Below are 14,667 nucleotides of genomic sequence, written 5' to 3'. Positions count from 1 at the left end.
CTGTTTCTGCTTGAAAGTTGACTAGTTTCATTTTCTCTCCTAGCTCCAGGGTCCTCTTTCTGTCTTTCTTTTTTTTTTTTTTTTTTTTTTTTTTTTTCTTCTTTCTTTCCCTTCCTCCTTTTTTTTTTGAAAATTTTTATTTTGTTTTTCCTATTCTATTTTTTGTTTGTTCGACGGGGCGGGCAAACCTGACAAACTGTTCTCTTTTCACCCGGGACCCACCCGCTAAAAGAAACATGGGGATACCACTTCTCATCTGCGCCGTTGTGCCAGCAACGGTAGGTTGTTCGGGTGTGGTTTAGGTGTAATTAAAACGCCAATTCGTAGGATGCTGGTTGGGCTGATGTTGTTGGAGTGTTCATGATTGGTTAGTTTGCTATTATGAAGGCCAGTCACTACTGCATTGGTTTTTTAGTTCTATGTAGACTGATTTGTGTGTAGTAGCTGGGTGGATCATCACAAAATATATAGCTTCAGTGAATTTTACCAGAGGTGGTATACACAGCAATATATCCTATCATACAGTGATAACATGAGTACTACTACTGAGTAGTAGTCTACCGGATTTTCACTAATATGGTATTAGTGCAAAGACTACCTGATCATTTGACTCAAAAAACTCTTTGCTATGCAGTAGGTAAATATATTTGTAACTTTTGACCAGCTAATCTACCAACAACGTAGACAGCTTTCATTACCGATACGCCGTTATTGAACAATGAAAAACACTGTCTAGTATATCATAACAATCCCAGATGCATGTACAGTAAGAAGCACCCCAGGTTCAGTTCTTCTTGTTTCTCTTTCTCCTCTTCTTCTTGGGTTCACCCTCACGGATATCAACCTTACCGACATTGTCCTTCTCGGGTGTAGGTGCCCGTGGCGCCTCCTCGGAAATCCTGGGGCCTTCTTCGTCACCAAAGGTATCCTTGCGCCATTGCCTTAGACGGGCCTTCTTGCCCAGCTTCCGCTGATCCCGACTCTTCTTCTCAGGGTCACGGAACGATGCAAGCTTTTTCAAGCCCGCAAACTGGTTCAGATGGGTGTCGTCGGCCATGAGGATATCCCGTGCAGTCAATCCAAAACTCTGAGGCGATGTCTCCCGGTAGCGGAATCCAGTAGAATTCTTCTTGGTCGCACCCGGAAGAAGGCTGATATCGAGGTCCAAGTTGCGATCCACGGCCTCCTGAATGCGAAGGCGGTCTTTGCGCGCTTCACGCTTCTGGTCTCGTCTCTCCTGCGCCTTGCTCTTCTTGTTACTTCCCTCCTCATCATCCTCCATCTCGACATCAGAGACATCCACAGCGGGCTTCTCCTCTTCCTCGAAGTCGGGCACGAGATCCTTGATATCAATATCATCATCCCACGTAGGCTTCTTCAGATGCTTCTTCTTCCCTGACTCATCACCGCTTCCTTCCTTATCACCTTCCGCGTAGTAGTCTTCACCAAAACGTTTCTGCATTTCCTCCTCCCAGTTCTTGTCATCCCAGGCAGCGTCCAAGAAGCTGACCCAATCTTCGTCAGTCAGCTCATTTGCACGAAGGCCTGCAACCTCCTTGATTTGGTTGACCTTCTCTTGGAGTTCTTCCATCTTGAGCTTCCGCAGGCGGTTCTTTTCTGTCTCGCGCTGCTTCTTCTCCTCTTCCATCTGCTGTCTCTCCGCATCTCTGCGTTTCTTCCGGCTGCTCTTTTCTTCTCTGCGAACCGACTGCTTGTTGGTCAGGTCACGAGAATGGGTGATTAGAGTAGCGTTGATTTTGCTGGGGTCTTCGAAGCGGAAGTTGTATGCCTCTTCGAATGCCTCGGCCCGTTGATCCTCCTCTTCGTCATCAGACTCGAATGGTTGAAGTTCCGATCTACCAGCAGGGATCCATGCTCTTGCCGACATGAAGTTTGAAAGGAAGGTTTCCGGATCTTTGTCCGCATTCTCAACATCCAGGTTGACATCCTTCTTGGGCTCCGGAAGAGGTTCAGGCGCCGATTTGGCAACAAGGAAATCATCTTCGTCGTCCTCCTCACCCTTATCACCTTTACCGGCAGCGGCGTGCATTTCGCGGACAACCGCATCCTTCAATTCCTCCTGCTCCTGAGCGTAGGTCTTCGGCGCGTCAGATGCTTCCTCATCTGCCAGGTTGGCGCCACTCAATAGATTCTCACGATGATAATCACGAAGAGTCATAGGCTTTTCTTTCTTTCCAGAGCCTTCGGTTTTCGCCTCCTCGTCGGCTGCGGTGTAGAAAGTGGCATTGCTATCATACACCCGAGGGTCCTTTGATCGGATTGCGTTCAGCGTGGCCATAATCTCGGCATCCAGAGCGGCGGTAGCCAATTCTCCATCCTCGTCCTCTTCTTCAGAGGTAGAATCATCCTCCGAGTCGCCGGACTCATCCTCACCATCGCGATCACGACGTTTGCCTAGGACAGATTTTCCGTACTTGGACTCCACTATCGTAGAACAGAGTTTAGTTTCTCTTCACATGCAGGTTGTAGAAGTATGGAGTCTTACATTGCTGCTTCTCTTCTCTCTTCTTGTTGTATTCGAAGCGGCGCGCATACTCTTCGTTGATCTTGAACGTGATGTCCTCATTGGTGATAGGAACTCCGCCGGACTCGTCTCCTGAGTCGCTGGAGCTGTCGTCATCGAGCAACTTGCGCGACCTCTTGGCTGGGGGCTCCATTGCGAAATAACAGGCACAGCTGTCGGGAGATCACGAGAATGTGAAAAGCGATCGATGGAAGTGGTTATCTCCGACCAAATGCGCCTCCCAAAAGAAAATAATAGCGGTTGCCGGCAGAAAAAAAAGTCGGCGGGGCTCACCGCCCTACAGGGCCCTTTGTTGCCTGGGGACCCAAGGCCGTCAAAGGGAACCACTGACGTAGCCAATTAGATCATGCGCGGGCCTGTATCCGCCGATGGCTCGAGCAAGAGGCGCTCTGTCTCCTAGTAAGCTTCCTCCACTAGCCATGCTACTTTCCCACCTTCACCTGTATCCCTGAGTTTTTCGGATGCTTCATTTCTATCATTATTCTTTGACTTGACCAGGGGCCTCATTGCTGCCTTGTCTTGCCGCTACTTCTGCTCGCATCAAGTGTATGGCTGGTGACATACACTAGATGTCGACTCAGCCGCAGATCCCATTACCCCAGGTCGGGAAGCTCGTCAGCGTCGTGTAAGTCCTCTGAATCAGCTCTGATTCTTCGAATCGCTGCATAGGTTCCTTTCTAACCCTTCCGGTAAAGTCCAGTTGGTCTAAAGGAGGCTGCTCTTGACTCGCCCACCTTCCGAGCCACCACCCTTCACTTCTCCGACCAGATCGAATTCCTCGAAAGATGGCTCGACGGCTATGCGAGGGCCGCTTCCAAGCTCTCTTCGGAGCTTGCGGCCATGGAAAGCGCGGCGAACATCTTCCTGTCTTATTCTACGAACCCCCTACTGGTCTCCGAAGCTGTCCTTGATCATGATTACACGCTGCAGTCGATGAGGAGGTGTGGTGACAGCACCAAGGACATGTGGAATGGGCTGATATCCACTGTCAAAAAGATGGAAAGTCTTATTGCTGAGCCAATCCGGGCCTTCATGCATGAAGATTTGCGGACTTTCAAGGTACTTGACTGGTTGCCCCTGAAACTCGTGCGGATGTGGCTCTTACCCCGCAATAGGAGATCCGTCGCAATCTCGAGCAGACACAGAAACAGTACGACTATCTGTTGGCCCGATACTCGTCGCAATCGAAGTCGAAGGAGCCTTCTTCGTTAAGAGAGGATGCCTTTCAACTCCACGAAGCGCGCAAAGCTTACCTCAAAGCGTCAATGGACTATTCGATACAGGCCCCCCAATTGCGGAATGCGCTCGACCGACTGCTAGTCCGGGTTTCTTATGATCAGTGGCGGGAGCTCAAGATATTCCACAACAGCAATGGCACGGCGTTCGCAAAATGGGGTCAGGAGATGGACCGCATCAAAGGCTGGGCTCACGAAATGGAAGGGGGCGAGCGATCTTCTAAACGGGAGCTTTTGACTTCAAGAAAACAGATCGAAGAAGCAGCAGAGAATGCAGCTAGGCCATCTCGAGAACTAGAAGACTACTCGTTGTCCACTGTTCCCTACCTCGGCTCCCGGCCTCTGTCGACAACCAGCATGAGCAAGGAGGCTAGACCCGAGAAGCAAGGATGGGTGTTCCTCCGGACTCTTTCTGGGAAGCCTACCCGGACTATCTGGGTTAGGCGATGGGCATTCTTGAAACACGGCATTTTCGGCTGTCTCGTCCAAGGCTCGCGAACAGGTGGTGTTGAAGAGAGCGAAAGAATAGGCGTCCTTCTCTGCAGTGTTCGGGCTGCCTTCCAGGAAGAGCGCAGGTTTTGCTTCGAAGTTAAAACCAAGAGCAATACCATCATGCTCCAGGCTGAAACCCAGAAAGAACTCATGGATTGGATTGCTGCCTTCGAGGCCGCCAAGCGAAAGGCGTTGGAGAATCCCGCTAGCACTGATCTCTCAGTGTCCGGCAAAGTTACTGTTCAGGATCCTGCTTTCGCAATCTCTCAGCCCCCGGCTCCCGAGTTTGCTGCCGACCCTTCTGATTCGCTCACTCCCCGTGCCAGTGACGAGCAAAGCTCTGCAGATCGCAGCGGGATGCTCGCCCTACCTGAAAGAGACCCATCGGCCATGAGGAACAGCAGTGATCTCAGCAGTTATAGGAGGTTGACGACGCTGGATTCCGAAAGCTCCGCACGCGAACACGCATCGCGTATAATGCAGAAGCTGGACCTTCACCGCAAATCAAACAATGCAGTGGCGCCGTCTACTTCGTTGCCGGGTGCTGGAGGTGGCATAGCAAGCTTGATCTCTGCCAGTCACAGTGCTCTTGGGCCGGGCAGCCCTCCTTTGCCCCTCGACGTTGATGGGACTAGGACTCGTAGCTCGACATTTGGCAACGATCCTCCCTCTACTCTTGCTCCAGGCACCTTGGCAAATCCGCCTGCCCCGACAACTATGAGCAAGGCCGCCGTGATCGTAAGCAATGAAAGGGGTATAGGACTGGGCCAAGCCGACAAAACCGGAGGAATGCCGAGTGGCATGATGGCTAATCTGTGGGGTAGTTCAAACTGGGGTTTCATGAATCGGATTGAACGTGAACGCATAGGACTGCCTGGCGAGCAGGACTCAGGCCCCTCCGACAAGTCGGCCTCGCCAGCGAATGATCCATCTAAACAATTCCTGACAGCCGAAGCTGACACGTCTAGTGGGTCCCCAGGGAACAAGCCGCCGAAGTCTGGGCCACGTCACAGGCAGACGGTGAGCCTTGACGGAGACTCGTCGAAGATGCAGCGGGCATTGCTTGGCGATGCGCACGACTATCCCAGTTACTACCCGCAGCAGCTTAAGATTCAGGATGCGCAGTTTCGGCTGCTATTTCCTGATATCAAAAAGGACGAACCTCTGGTTATGGTGTTCCGTGCTACCTGGAATCCTAACGATCAGCAAGATTTCCCCGGAAGGGCATACGTTACGACTCAAAACATTTACTTTTACAGCCACCATTTCGGTCTAGTACTCACGACGTGTATTTCATTGGAGAGTATTAAAGAAGTTACTGCTGCCCCAGGAAGGGACTGCGACTTTTTATTCCTTCATATGATCCCTCCTCCGGGAGACGATACTCCTGGTCGTGGAACTGTTAAGACATTCCTTGAACCATTGCGACTTCTTCAACGGCGACTTAACTTCTTGATCCACAATTCCACTGCCGCTGAGCCACTGGGCCTGGAAGCGACCTTCAAGACCTTGAACCGGATGGAGAGTGAAGCACTAACGCGGACTCCTAGCCTCGATAGCTGGGAGGATGTAGCTGCTGGGGACGATCATGTTGAGGGAGGGGATAGTGGCACGGAACCTCCGAAGAAAGATGTTGGTGTCTATATCGATAACGACCTGGACATGCATAAGAAGAATGGCAATGGCAAAGACACTCCCAAGTTCAGGCTACCAACGCAGCCTGTTCAATATGTACCCCAAGGAGATCTTCATCTGGCAGCCGAGAAGGTCTTTGATACCAGTGCTAAAGCGGTCTTCCATATTCTTTTCGGAGACAAGAGCGCCGTCTGGCAGCTTCTCCTTCATCAACGGAGAGCGAAGGGTGAGTCAAGCTTAGGGCTAACGCTGGCCATTGCTAACTGAGTACAGGTATCAAACAAGGACCCTGGGTTAGACAAGAGTCCAACCATCTTAGACGAGATTTCCATTATGAAATTGAGACGGCTGATGCCCTTGGTACGTTGGATACCCTAGCATGCCATGTACCGTTCTCACTAACTCGGTCTAGGACGTACCCATACCAAGGAGATCTCGGATTATCAAATGATTGATGTCCTGAATGATCATCTCTGCTATGTGATTACAGACAAGCGGACGCCTTGGCATCTTCCTTTCAAGAGATCCTTCCGGCTGGTCAGCAAGGTTGTGATTACATTTGTCGCCAAGGGAAAGTGCAAGCTCTCTATCTATACTAAAGTGGAGTGGCTGGGGTCCCCATACGGCCTTCAGCGTAAGTCCTCGCCCCTAGGAGAGCCATCGGCGCTTGCTAAAGTATCATAGATATCATTGATAAAAACGCCTCCAATGATTTGGAGCAAGACGCGTTGGATCTCGTCGATCTAGTTGGCGACCAGGTCCGCAGGCTAGGCGCGCATAGTCGCACCAAGAAGGCCATTACAATTTTCGGACACATTGGACGTCAGAATTTTTCATCCCAATTCTCGCCACAGACCGACCTACAATTGAAGCTGCGCAATCCTCGCATTCAAAGGTCCCTGCCACAGCTCCTCTTTGAGACGTGTGCGTCTTTGACTGAGAGCATTGTTTCTGACCTGATGATGTGGACGTTCGCTTTCCTACGTTGGGTGTGGAAGACCACACACGCAAACAAGGTCATTCTCATCTTATTATTGTCGAGTATGTTGATCAATGGGTTCTATTCATCCCGCGATGCCTATGAATGGTGGCATGACAGGACTGTTGGGAACTTCATGGCCCGCATCGGAGTTAGCCCCGACAACGTCATGACCAAAGCTATTTACATGAGAGATATCGACGACGCGATCGCCAATACAACGATTGGCCACGGTAGTGAAAACGTGAGTGATTGTTTCGCAACCTTCCACCAGCAGACCGTACGCAGCCCAGGAAACACAATCTCTCTGGGAACGTCAGGGTTCCGGGACTCCATGACCAGGAGTGCAGCCCGACGGATTCAGCAAACCCGCGAACGGTTGGGTTCATACCGACACGATCTCCTGGTAGCTCTCCGCGTGGTCAACAGCATCGAAAGAGAAGTGATCCAAAGCGAGTGGGAGCGATGGTTGCGACAGGAATTGCGACGTTGTCGCCAGATCCAGATTCTTCTCGGCAAGAATGAAGGTGATGAAGACGTGGACCTCGAGGTGGACCGCTCAGGGCCGAGTGTCTTTGCTGAACTCACCGATGATGTTCAGCAATGGTACGAAACGTACTGCACTAGCTGCCAGGCGGAACACGCACAAATTGAGGATGAACGTCCCTTAGGTGCGCCATGAGTTGTTTGTTTTTTTCACAACATGGTTGAGGATGCATGGCTGTTGTCTGTCCCCGTTACTTGCTTGTTCCCACGATACCCGGCTGCAGTTGCTCATCTGTCCGTTTCGTCGAATGCCTCTGCGAGGTACTTGGTCCGGTTCGTCTCTTGTTGCTGTCTGTCATCCGTGTATATAATTCGATCTTCTTTCGGTGTAAAGATAAATTGGAAGGAAACATTTCGCTTGCTTCAATGCTTCTTGCTGTACGCTCAGCAGCATATGTCCCTGAGTGTCCCCCCATCGTAGATTAATTCTGCCTCGGCTTCACCGCACCATCCTGCACAACATAATACACCACCGTCCCATCACCCCCCATCCTCCTATCCACCATAGCCAACAACAACCTCTTTCCACCCCACTCCTTTGTAGCCCTCGCCTTCTCCCGATACTCATAATACTCCCTCAACTTCTCCGCCTTCTCCCCTGCGCCTCCTCCTTCCAGTACCTCTCCTTCCCCGCTACCCTCAGGCAACGAGTCAAACACCCCCGCCAACTTGCGCAGCGTCCATGACTCGCCCTGTACCGTGGGCAGGACGAACATGCGCTCTAGCTCGACGTCGTCTTCGCGCAGTCCGCGCTCCAGCATGAAGAGCTGCTCGTCCGGGTGGATGTAGAGATGGTGTGGGGGAATGCCGGAGATGAGGTAGAGGGGTTGTTGCTGTTCGGAGTTGCTGGGGAGGTGGAGGTCGTGCACGCGCAGGGAAGTCCACAGGTGTTGGTGTTGGAGGTTGTGTAGGATTTGGAGGGTGTTGGCGGAGAGGGGGGTCGGTGGTGGTGTTGTGGTGGATGAGAGGAGGGTTGTGAGGGCGGAGGGAGGGAGGGGTGTTGTTGCTGTTGCTGTCATTTCTGTTGTTGTTGGAGTGGATTGTTGTTCTTGGGATGGTGGTGGTGGTATTGTGGAAGTCATGGTGGCGGTGGTTGTGGTTGTAGATTGGTAGAGTTGAGGCGGAATTGGAGGTGTAGCTACAATGGAGTCTAGAAATTCGAAATGGGTTAGTTTGTGTATGCGCTTGTAGTTATTGGGCCGAATTGTATGGAGAATTTGGACTTACCTGGTACTGGTAGATAGGTAGGAACTACTAGTATATTTGGCGATTGAAGTTCTAGAATTAAATTAAGGGTCGAACAAGTGAGACCGAAGAATGAGACTCGGCGGGGCGGAAGGAAAGAAAAAAATAGGGCGATCGCGCCGAGATTCCGCGGCGGGTTTTGGAGACGCGCAGAAGAACACATGGCATCATCGTTTTCTTTGCTCAACTATAAAGTCAACTGTCTGCTCCATCGCGGCCTGGTTTGACTGTCTGTTTGTTTTCACATATCTCCTCTATATTCGTCAGTGTTTGGCGATTTAGTCCCGATTATATTCTTGCTCTCGTCCTCTTCTTTATCTTTTTGCAAATAACCTGGACGAAGTATAAGCGCTGCTTTTGTTTCTCGTCGATCATGGCGCGCCAGAAACAAGCTGCGCCTTTGCAACGCGCCACCTCCTCTGAACTGATGCATATGCCTCCGGATGATTTACAGTCGCCGGATAAGAAGATGAATGGGAAATCTTCCGTCGCAAATGGAAGTGCTTCTGGAAAGCATGCGGCGCAGGAGAATGCGCCGGACACCCCCGGCTTGATGCAGCTTGCGATCTGTGTTCTTGGAATCTACGCTTCATTGTATGTCTCTCGCTCGTGGTGTCGAGAACTCGTGAAGTCATTAAAATGCTGACTGCGACTTTCTTAGTCTTTCCTGGGGTGTGCTTCAAGAAGCCATCACCACCGTATCCTATCCTACTCATCCTCCGACTGCTGAAGTCCCCGAACCACCAACAGAGCGCTTCACCTATTCGATTGTTCTGAACACGATCCAGTCGACCTTTGCCGCCATCACCGGCTTCCTGTACCTATTCTTTTCGACTCCGTCCGGCCAGAAGATCCCCTCTCCCTTCCCAACCAAGAAAATCGTCTTTCCCTTGCTCCTGGTCAGCATCTCCTCGTCTCTCGCATCGCCCTTCGGATATGCCAGTCTCGCGCACATCGACTACCTCACCTTCATCCTCGCCAAATCGTGCAAGCTCCTGCCCGTCATGTTCCTGCACCTGACCATCTTCCGCAAGAGATACCCCCTATACAAGTACGGCGTCGTTCTCCTGGTCACCCTCGGAGTGGCTACATTCACCCTTCACCACCCCGGCACCAGCAAGAAGGTCGCCGCATCAGCCGCTAAGGGCCAGTCCGGCTCAAGCACATGGGGAATCTTCCTCCTTTCCATCAACCTGCTCCTGGACGGCCTCACGAACACCACTCAGGACCACGTCTTCAGTTCTCCGCAGCTGTACACGCGCTTCACGGGGCCGCAAATGATGGTTGCCCAGAATGTCCTCTCGACCGTCCTGACGAGCAGCTACCTGTTGATCATGCCCCATCTGTCCTCGACTGGCATTCTGCACAACCTTCTCCCGTTTCCTATTCCCCCGTCCACAGAGACGGAGCTGAACTCCGCCATTGGCTTCCTGTCCCGTCACCCGGAAGCCCTGAAGAACGTGCTCGGATTCGCCGCCTGCGGAGCCATCGGACAGCTGTTCATCTTCTACACGCTGTCGCGCTTCTCATCCTTACTCCTGGTCACGGTGACGGTCACGCGCAAGATGCTGACCATGCTCCTGAGTGTGTTCTGGTTCGGCCACTCCCTTTCCGCAGGCCAGTGGCTGGGCGTGGGTCTTGTCTTTGGCGGTATTGGCGCTGAAGCTATCGTCCAACGGCAGGAGAAGGCAGCCAAGGAGCGAGCGAAGGCTGCTAAGAAGCAGTAGGCGGTAATATATACTCGCCTCATGATAGATTTGTATTACTTTCTGCATATGTACATATAGTTTCATCATTAGATTTGATCTGATCTCATTGATTGATCAACTGATTTCTTCATGCAATATCCATACCACTCCTAACCTAGCCCTAACATAACTAAATAAAAACAGGTTACTAGTAATATGATAGTTTACTTCCTCCCCTCAACCATAATAATATGGTACCCAAACCCGGTCTTCACATCCACATACTTGGGGTTTCCCGTCGTACTCGGCTCCAGATCATACGCCGCCTTCTCAAACGTCGCGTCCAGACTGCCCCGGGTCTTCCAGCCAAGGGAGCCGCCTGTACCGTTTACCTTAGCATTAACATCACCAAGCAAAGAGCCACTCCGAGGGGGGAGTGAATAACGTATAGAACAGAAGAAAAATATAAGGATACATACCCTGCCGAGCCTTATCCTCCGAAAACTCCCTCGCAACTTCGTCGAACTTGGCTCCGTTGCGAAGCTTCTCTAGGGCTTCTTCCTTTTTGGAGAATTTCTCGCACTGCAGCATTGTCAGTCATCCTATCTGGTAGATTGTTGTTGTTACATGAATGGTCATCACAATTATCTTCATTCCTAGATGAATGGATAGTAATGATGTAGTATATCCCCCTTCACATAGAGAAATACACCCCATCACCAAACCAAAGCTAGAAAACCACCTACAACCACACAACACAACAAAAGAAATTCAAAGAAGTGAAGAGAGACAGAGGAGATACGTACAAGAATATGTCTCACGTTAATAGCATTCGCAGGCTTGAGACCCTTTCCGCCGCCTTTGCTGTTGCTGTCTCCGCCATCTTTGCCCTTCTTGTCGCCGCCTTTGTTCTTGGGTGCCATGGTGTGTTGTTTTTGTGTGTACCTGGTTGAGTATGTAATGGAGCTTGACAGAAAGCTGAAGAAGGGTGAGGAGAATGCAGTGGTGATGGTTAGACGAAAGATGATGTTTGCTGTTGCTGTTTGCATATGAAGCAAATGATTCCTCCCCGCCGAGGGGAATGCTTTGTGGTGGGGTGGTGGCCTGAGGCAGATACGACGCATGTTTTGCGGAGCGCAACTAAGCGCTGAGTGAGTGATCTTACTTATACCTCAACTATGCCTGGGTGGGGACTCGCAGCTGGTTAGTTGTGGTATGGCTTCTGATTATTACTGGTGTCTAGCATGTGTCTGCATAGATCTGTGTCTTTGGATGACTATAACTAATCTGTTCTAGATATAACTAGCCACAGTTGACTGCTCCGGTAGATGTAGACCGTAGACCTCAATGATGCACAGTAACCCTCATGATCGAAACCACTACATAATTAACTCTCAAGGAGGCGCTTATTAAGTCTTACCAAAGGATCCTTCACTGCAGGCCCCTGGAGGCACCATTATTCTCTTTCTCCTAAACTTCCCTTACATATTCAGCTCAGACATCTACACGCATTTTAACCCTTCTCGCATACTGCGATTACTCTTCTAGAACACAGCCAAACAACCCATCACCACCATCTCTCTCACTTCATCCATAACCCAATGAAGATCCTCCCTGAAAGCAGTTTCTTCCAGGAGGGTCGGGCCCCCGCGCTTCCATCACCAGCCGAAGTACGAGCCCTCAACTTGAAGACCGGAAATGTTGCCGCCACAAGCTTCAACTATCCTCCTTCAGTTATAATCCCATCATTAGGATTAGCCGTCAAATATGGTCTTAGTGTGAGCATCGTTGAAGCCCAGACGCTAATCATGCTACGCGAGAAATTCCAGGGCGGCATTCCTGTTCCCGAGATCTTTAGCTGGACCGAAGACAACGGACAGACGTTCATATATATGTCACTGATAGAAGGTAGTACCTTAGCAGATCGATGTGGTAGTTTAGATGATGACGAGAAACGAGCTCTTTGTAAGGAAGTTCATCGGTTTGTTGAGCTGTTGCGGACATTGGAACAAGATCCCCGGGATAAATATATTGGTGAGTTGAATAAGTATAAAATCTCCTACGTTTAGCAGTACTACTAGTAGACTGAAATTATCATGAAACTGACCAATGATATTACCAGGCAACCTAGACAAGAAACCACTAACAGACATCTATGTTATAGACCGTCCGGAACTGGTTGGTCCGTTCCAGGGCGAAGATGCTGTTAAGCAACTCCAGGATGCTTGCGAGATCGGAATTGATGATGATATAGTATCGCCCATTGTGTTCACGCATAATGACCTGCTTCCGCCTAATATCATGTTAACCCCGGGTCCACATCCCAAAGTGGCTGCCCTTATTGACTTGGGCCCAGTCTGGGTGGTATCCTGCATACTGGGAATACTGCAAGTGCCGGAAGGTACAAATGAATGCGGAGTGGTTCTGCAATGGGTTTTAAGATGAATGGAGGAATATGTACCTCCCTTTGATACTGAAACCCGTGAACGATGAGACGATTTATCATCCTTTGGTTTACTTTGTGATGACTAAAGGGATGTAAACAGCCAGGTTTATAGTAGAATAATGAGGCATATTCTGCTATTCTAATGGAAAGCACCGATAGTTTTGTCTCTCTCCGCGCCTCTGCTCTACTAGACCCATGCCTCCTGATATATTATGAGCTCCGGTGAGATTGTATGGGCTCGCTGTAAGCTTGCAAACGAGCATATCGTGGCTTGGATCTTGCTACTGACTAAATCATTGGAGCCCTAAGATAAAATACAGCAGTAGATAGGTACTTAGTACTTAGTACTGTATGTCCACCACACGATCTTTCCCTTCAGTGAACCAGACTACTAGAGACAGCTTGAGAAATTGATAGTAGCGGCACACATCATCATTCATGGAACCATCCGATTTGCTACTTTACTCGAGTGTCATGTATACGGAGCTTGATAATTGTTCATCGAACGAAGTAACTTCAGTCCCGGAGTATAGTTAACGGATAAGCTTTTTTTGGTCGAGTCATGAGCTGTCAGCAGATGTCAGGTGAGGAGCAAGTGACTTCTATTCTTATCACTCACACAACCAATGAACAAGTTACACAGTACTAACTGGGCATCAATTCATTGTGATGGAGTAAACGCTACGCGCTTACGTACCACAACATGGCCAAAGTGGGCAGCTATTGCGTCTCATCGTGACGACATGCCATTCATCGGCATCATCACCTACTTCTTATTCCCAGATCAGCCATTCATCCCCAGTTATTCATCCCGTCTGGGTTCCCGGTCTACGCTCAACGCCCGGTACCCTTCTTTCTTGGTGACCTCCTCCGCTGTCTGATCGTCCGGCTTACCGTGTAACCAACTCAACGGACTTGTTCTGATAGATTAATCTTCTCCTACTAGACTAAGTCGTCATCCGACCCCTCATTGAACAACAGGGATATTTGCTCCGTTGTGCTCCTCGGGATTGACTTCAGCAAATGAGAGCCGATCTTGAGTCTGCCCGCATCAAATCACTGCCGGACGATGGCTTCTACATAGCGGATTTCATCTCGGAGGATGAAGAGGAGTTTCTCCTCCGGAAGGTGAGTGAGTTACCGTGGCTTTACTGTGCAGTGGCCTAAGTTCATTCAGGCGCTGTGGGGAGGTTGGGCGCTCATTGGAACCCCGGCTATAGATAACGACTGCGCCGTTACCCCGCTGGACTCATCTAGCTCACCGGCGTCTTCAATCCTGGCCCTCGGCCCTGACTAAATCGAACGCGCTCATTTCCTCCCCGTTGCCTTCTTGGCTCGTCTCACCCATCATCACCCCTCGCTTCGACTCCTTGGGCCTTTTCACCGACGCCCCGCACCGCGCTCCGAATCATGTTCTGGTAAATGAATACCGCCCAGGACAGGGCATAATGCCGCATGAAGACGGTGCTGCCTACTACCCGCTCGTAGCTACTGTGAGCCTGGGAGCTCCTATCGTGCTAGACCTGTACGAGAAAAGTGAGGACGGCGAAGGGAACGGACATGGCCGGCGTCCGGTGTATAGGATTCTGCAGGAGAGACGCAGCCTGCTCGTTACCACGAAGAGTATCTATACCGACTTTCTGCATGGGATTGCAGAAACCTCCAGGGATGAAGGGCTGGGCGCAGAATCCATCTGCAACTGGGATCTGTTGAGGGAGCCAGACAGGTATGAGTGCGGCTGCCTGGAGAGGGAGACTAGGATAAGCTTGACTTATCGAGACGTGCTCAAAGTTGCAAGTCTCGGGAATACGATGAGGTTCCTGGGCAGTCGGTGACGCGAGGCATCCGGGGCTCCT

At 50.6% G+C, this 14,667-nt stretch overlaps 7 protein-coding genes across 7 annotated transcripts; 4 read left to right on the top strand and 3 right to left on the bottom strand.

Annotated features, from left to right (window-relative positions):
* Positions 1–596: 596 nt before the first annotated feature.
* BO88DRAFT_402925 (KRI1 family protein) lies at positions 597–2,777 on the bottom strand. Its single transcript, XM_025706231.1, has 2 exons — positions 2,507–2,777; positions 597–2,445 (listed from the first exon to the last, which is right to left on the bottom strand). Exons 1-2 carry the CDS (start codon positions 2,676–2,678, stop codon positions 785–787), a joined length of 1,833 nt encoding a protein of 610 aa, XP_025565362.1. The 5' UTR covers positions 2,679–2,777; the 3' UTR covers positions 597–784.
* Positions 2,778–2,974: 197 nt separating this feature from the next.
* On the top strand, positions 2,975–7,919 carry BO88DRAFT_402924 (putative transcription factor SipA3). Its single transcript, XM_025706230.1, has 6 exons — positions 2,975–3,170; positions 3,241–3,604; positions 3,661–6,133; positions 6,181–6,267; positions 6,320–6,541; positions 6,592–7,919. The coding sequence occupies exons 1-6, from the start codon at positions 3,115–3,117 to the stop codon at positions 7,566–7,568; spliced, it is 4,179 nt and encodes a 1,392-aa protein (XP_025565361.1). The 5' UTR covers positions 2,975–3,114; the 3' UTR covers positions 7,569–7,919.
* BO88DRAFT_234292 (uncharacterized protein) lies at positions 7,712–8,756 on the bottom strand. The gene is made up of 2 exons (XM_025702085.1): positions 8,660–8,756; positions 7,712–8,582 (listed from the first exon to the last, which is right to left on the bottom strand). The coding sequence occupies exon 2, from the start codon at positions 8,512–8,514 to the stop codon at positions 7,855–7,857; it is 660 nt and encodes a 219-aa protein (XP_025565360.1). The 5' UTR covers positions 8,515–8,582; positions 8,660–8,756; the 3' UTR covers positions 7,712–7,854.
* Positions 8,757–8,852: 96 nt separating this feature from the next.
* On the top strand, positions 8,853–10,468 carry BO88DRAFT_383873 (UDP-galactose transporter HUT1). The gene is made up of 2 exons (XM_025704676.1): positions 8,853–9,271; positions 9,339–10,468. Exons 1-2 carry the CDS (start codon positions 9,051–9,053, stop codon positions 10,402–10,404), a joined length of 1,287 nt encoding a protein of 428 aa, XP_025565359.1. The 5' UTR covers positions 8,853–9,050; the 3' UTR covers positions 10,405–10,468.
* A 28-nt stretch (positions 10,469–10,496) lies between these two features.
* On the bottom strand, positions 10,497–11,401 carry BO88DRAFT_402922 (peptidylprolyl isomerase). The gene is made up of 3 exons (XM_025706229.1): positions 11,172–11,401; positions 10,845–10,947; positions 10,497–10,744 (listed from the first exon to the last, which is right to left on the bottom strand). Exons 1-3 carry the CDS (start codon positions 11,286–11,288, stop codon positions 10,590–10,592), a joined length of 375 nt encoding a protein of 124 aa, XP_025565358.1. The 5' UTR covers positions 11,289–11,401; the 3' UTR covers positions 10,497–10,589.
* Positions 11,402–11,818: 417 nt separating this feature from the next.
* On the top strand, positions 11,819–12,904 carry BO88DRAFT_478298 (phosphotransferase family protein). The gene is made up of 2 exons (XM_025711990.1): positions 11,819–12,399; positions 12,488–12,904. Exons 1-2 carry the CDS (start codon positions 11,967–11,969, stop codon positions 12,808–12,810), a joined length of 756 nt encoding a protein of 251 aa, XP_025565357.1. The 5' UTR covers positions 11,819–11,966; the 3' UTR covers positions 12,811–12,904.
* A 930-nt stretch (positions 12,905–13,834) lies between these two features.
* BO88DRAFT_335229 (uncharacterized protein) lies at positions 13,835–14,646 on the top strand (the record flags this gene model as incomplete). Its single annotated transcript, XM_025702835.1, has 2 exons — positions 13,835–13,939; positions 14,032–14,646. 2 exons carry the CDS (start codon positions 13,835–13,837, stop codon positions 14,644–14,646), a joined length of 720 nt encoding a protein of 239 aa, XP_025565356.1.
* Between the last annotated feature and the right edge of the window lie 21 nt (positions 14,647–14,667).

This window comes from Aspergillus vadensis (genome assembly GCF_003184925.1).
Source record: "Aspergillus vadensis CBS 113365 unplaced genomic scaffold BO88scaffold_5, whole genome shotgun sequence".
Taxonomy (NCBI): domain Eukaryota; kingdom Fungi; phylum Ascomycota; class Eurotiomycetes; order Eurotiales; family Aspergillaceae; genus Aspergillus; species Aspergillus vadensis.
Note: the sequence above shows the minus strand (reverse complement) of the source record. Positions and strands in the feature narration are given on the sequence as shown.

Coding starts and splice junctions, on each gene's coding strand:
- BO88DRAFT_402925 (XM_025706231.1), bottom strand. CDS start 2,678: ATGGAGCCCCCAGCCAAGAGGTCGCGCAAGTTGCTCGATGACGACAGC. Junction 2,446..2,506: donor GAGAGAAGAGAAGCAGCAAT/GTAAGACTCCAT, acceptor GTTCTACGATAG/TGGAGTCCAAGTACGGAAAA.
- BO88DRAFT_402924 (XM_025706230.1), top strand. CDS start 3,115: ATGTCGACTCAGCCGCAGATCCCATTACCCCAGGTCGGGAAGCTCGTC. Junction 3,171..3,240: donor GGGAAGCTCGTCAGCGTCGT/GTAAGTCCTCTG, acceptor CTTCCGGTAAAG/TCCAGTTGGTCTAAAGGAGG. Junction 6,268..6,319: donor TGAGACGGCTGATGCCCTTG/GTACGTTGGATA, acceptor AACTCGGTCTAG/GACGTACCCATACCAAGGAG.
- BO88DRAFT_234292 (XM_025702085.1), bottom strand. CDS start 8,514: ATGACTTCCACAATACCACCACCACCATCCCAAGAACAACAATCCACT.
- BO88DRAFT_383873 (XM_025704676.1), top strand. CDS start 9,051: ATGGCGCGCCAGAAACAAGCTGCGCCTTTGCAACGCGCCACCTCCTCT. Junction 9,272..9,338: donor CTTGGAATCTACGCTTCATT/GTATGTCTCTCG, acceptor CGACTTTCTTAG/TCTTTCCTGGGGTGTGCTTC.
- BO88DRAFT_402922 (XM_025706229.1), bottom strand. CDS start 11,288: ATGGCACCCAAGAACAAAGGCGGCGACAAGAAGGGCAAAGATGGCGGA. Junction 10,948..11,171: donor TTAACGTGAGACATATTCTT/GTACGTATCTCC, acceptor ACAATGCTGCAG/TGCGAGAAATTCTCCAAAAA. Junction 10,745..10,844: donor GGAGGATAAGGCTCGGCAGG/GTATGTATCCTT, acceptor TAAACGGTACAG/GCGGCTCCCTTGGCTGGAAG.
- BO88DRAFT_478298 (XM_025711990.1), top strand. CDS start 11,967: ATGAAGATCCTCCCTGAAAGCAGTTTCTTCCAGGAGGGTCGGGCCCCC. Junction 12,400..12,487: donor TCCCCGGGATAAATATATTG/GTGAGTTGAATA, acceptor TGATATTACCAG/GCAACCTAGACAAGAAACCA.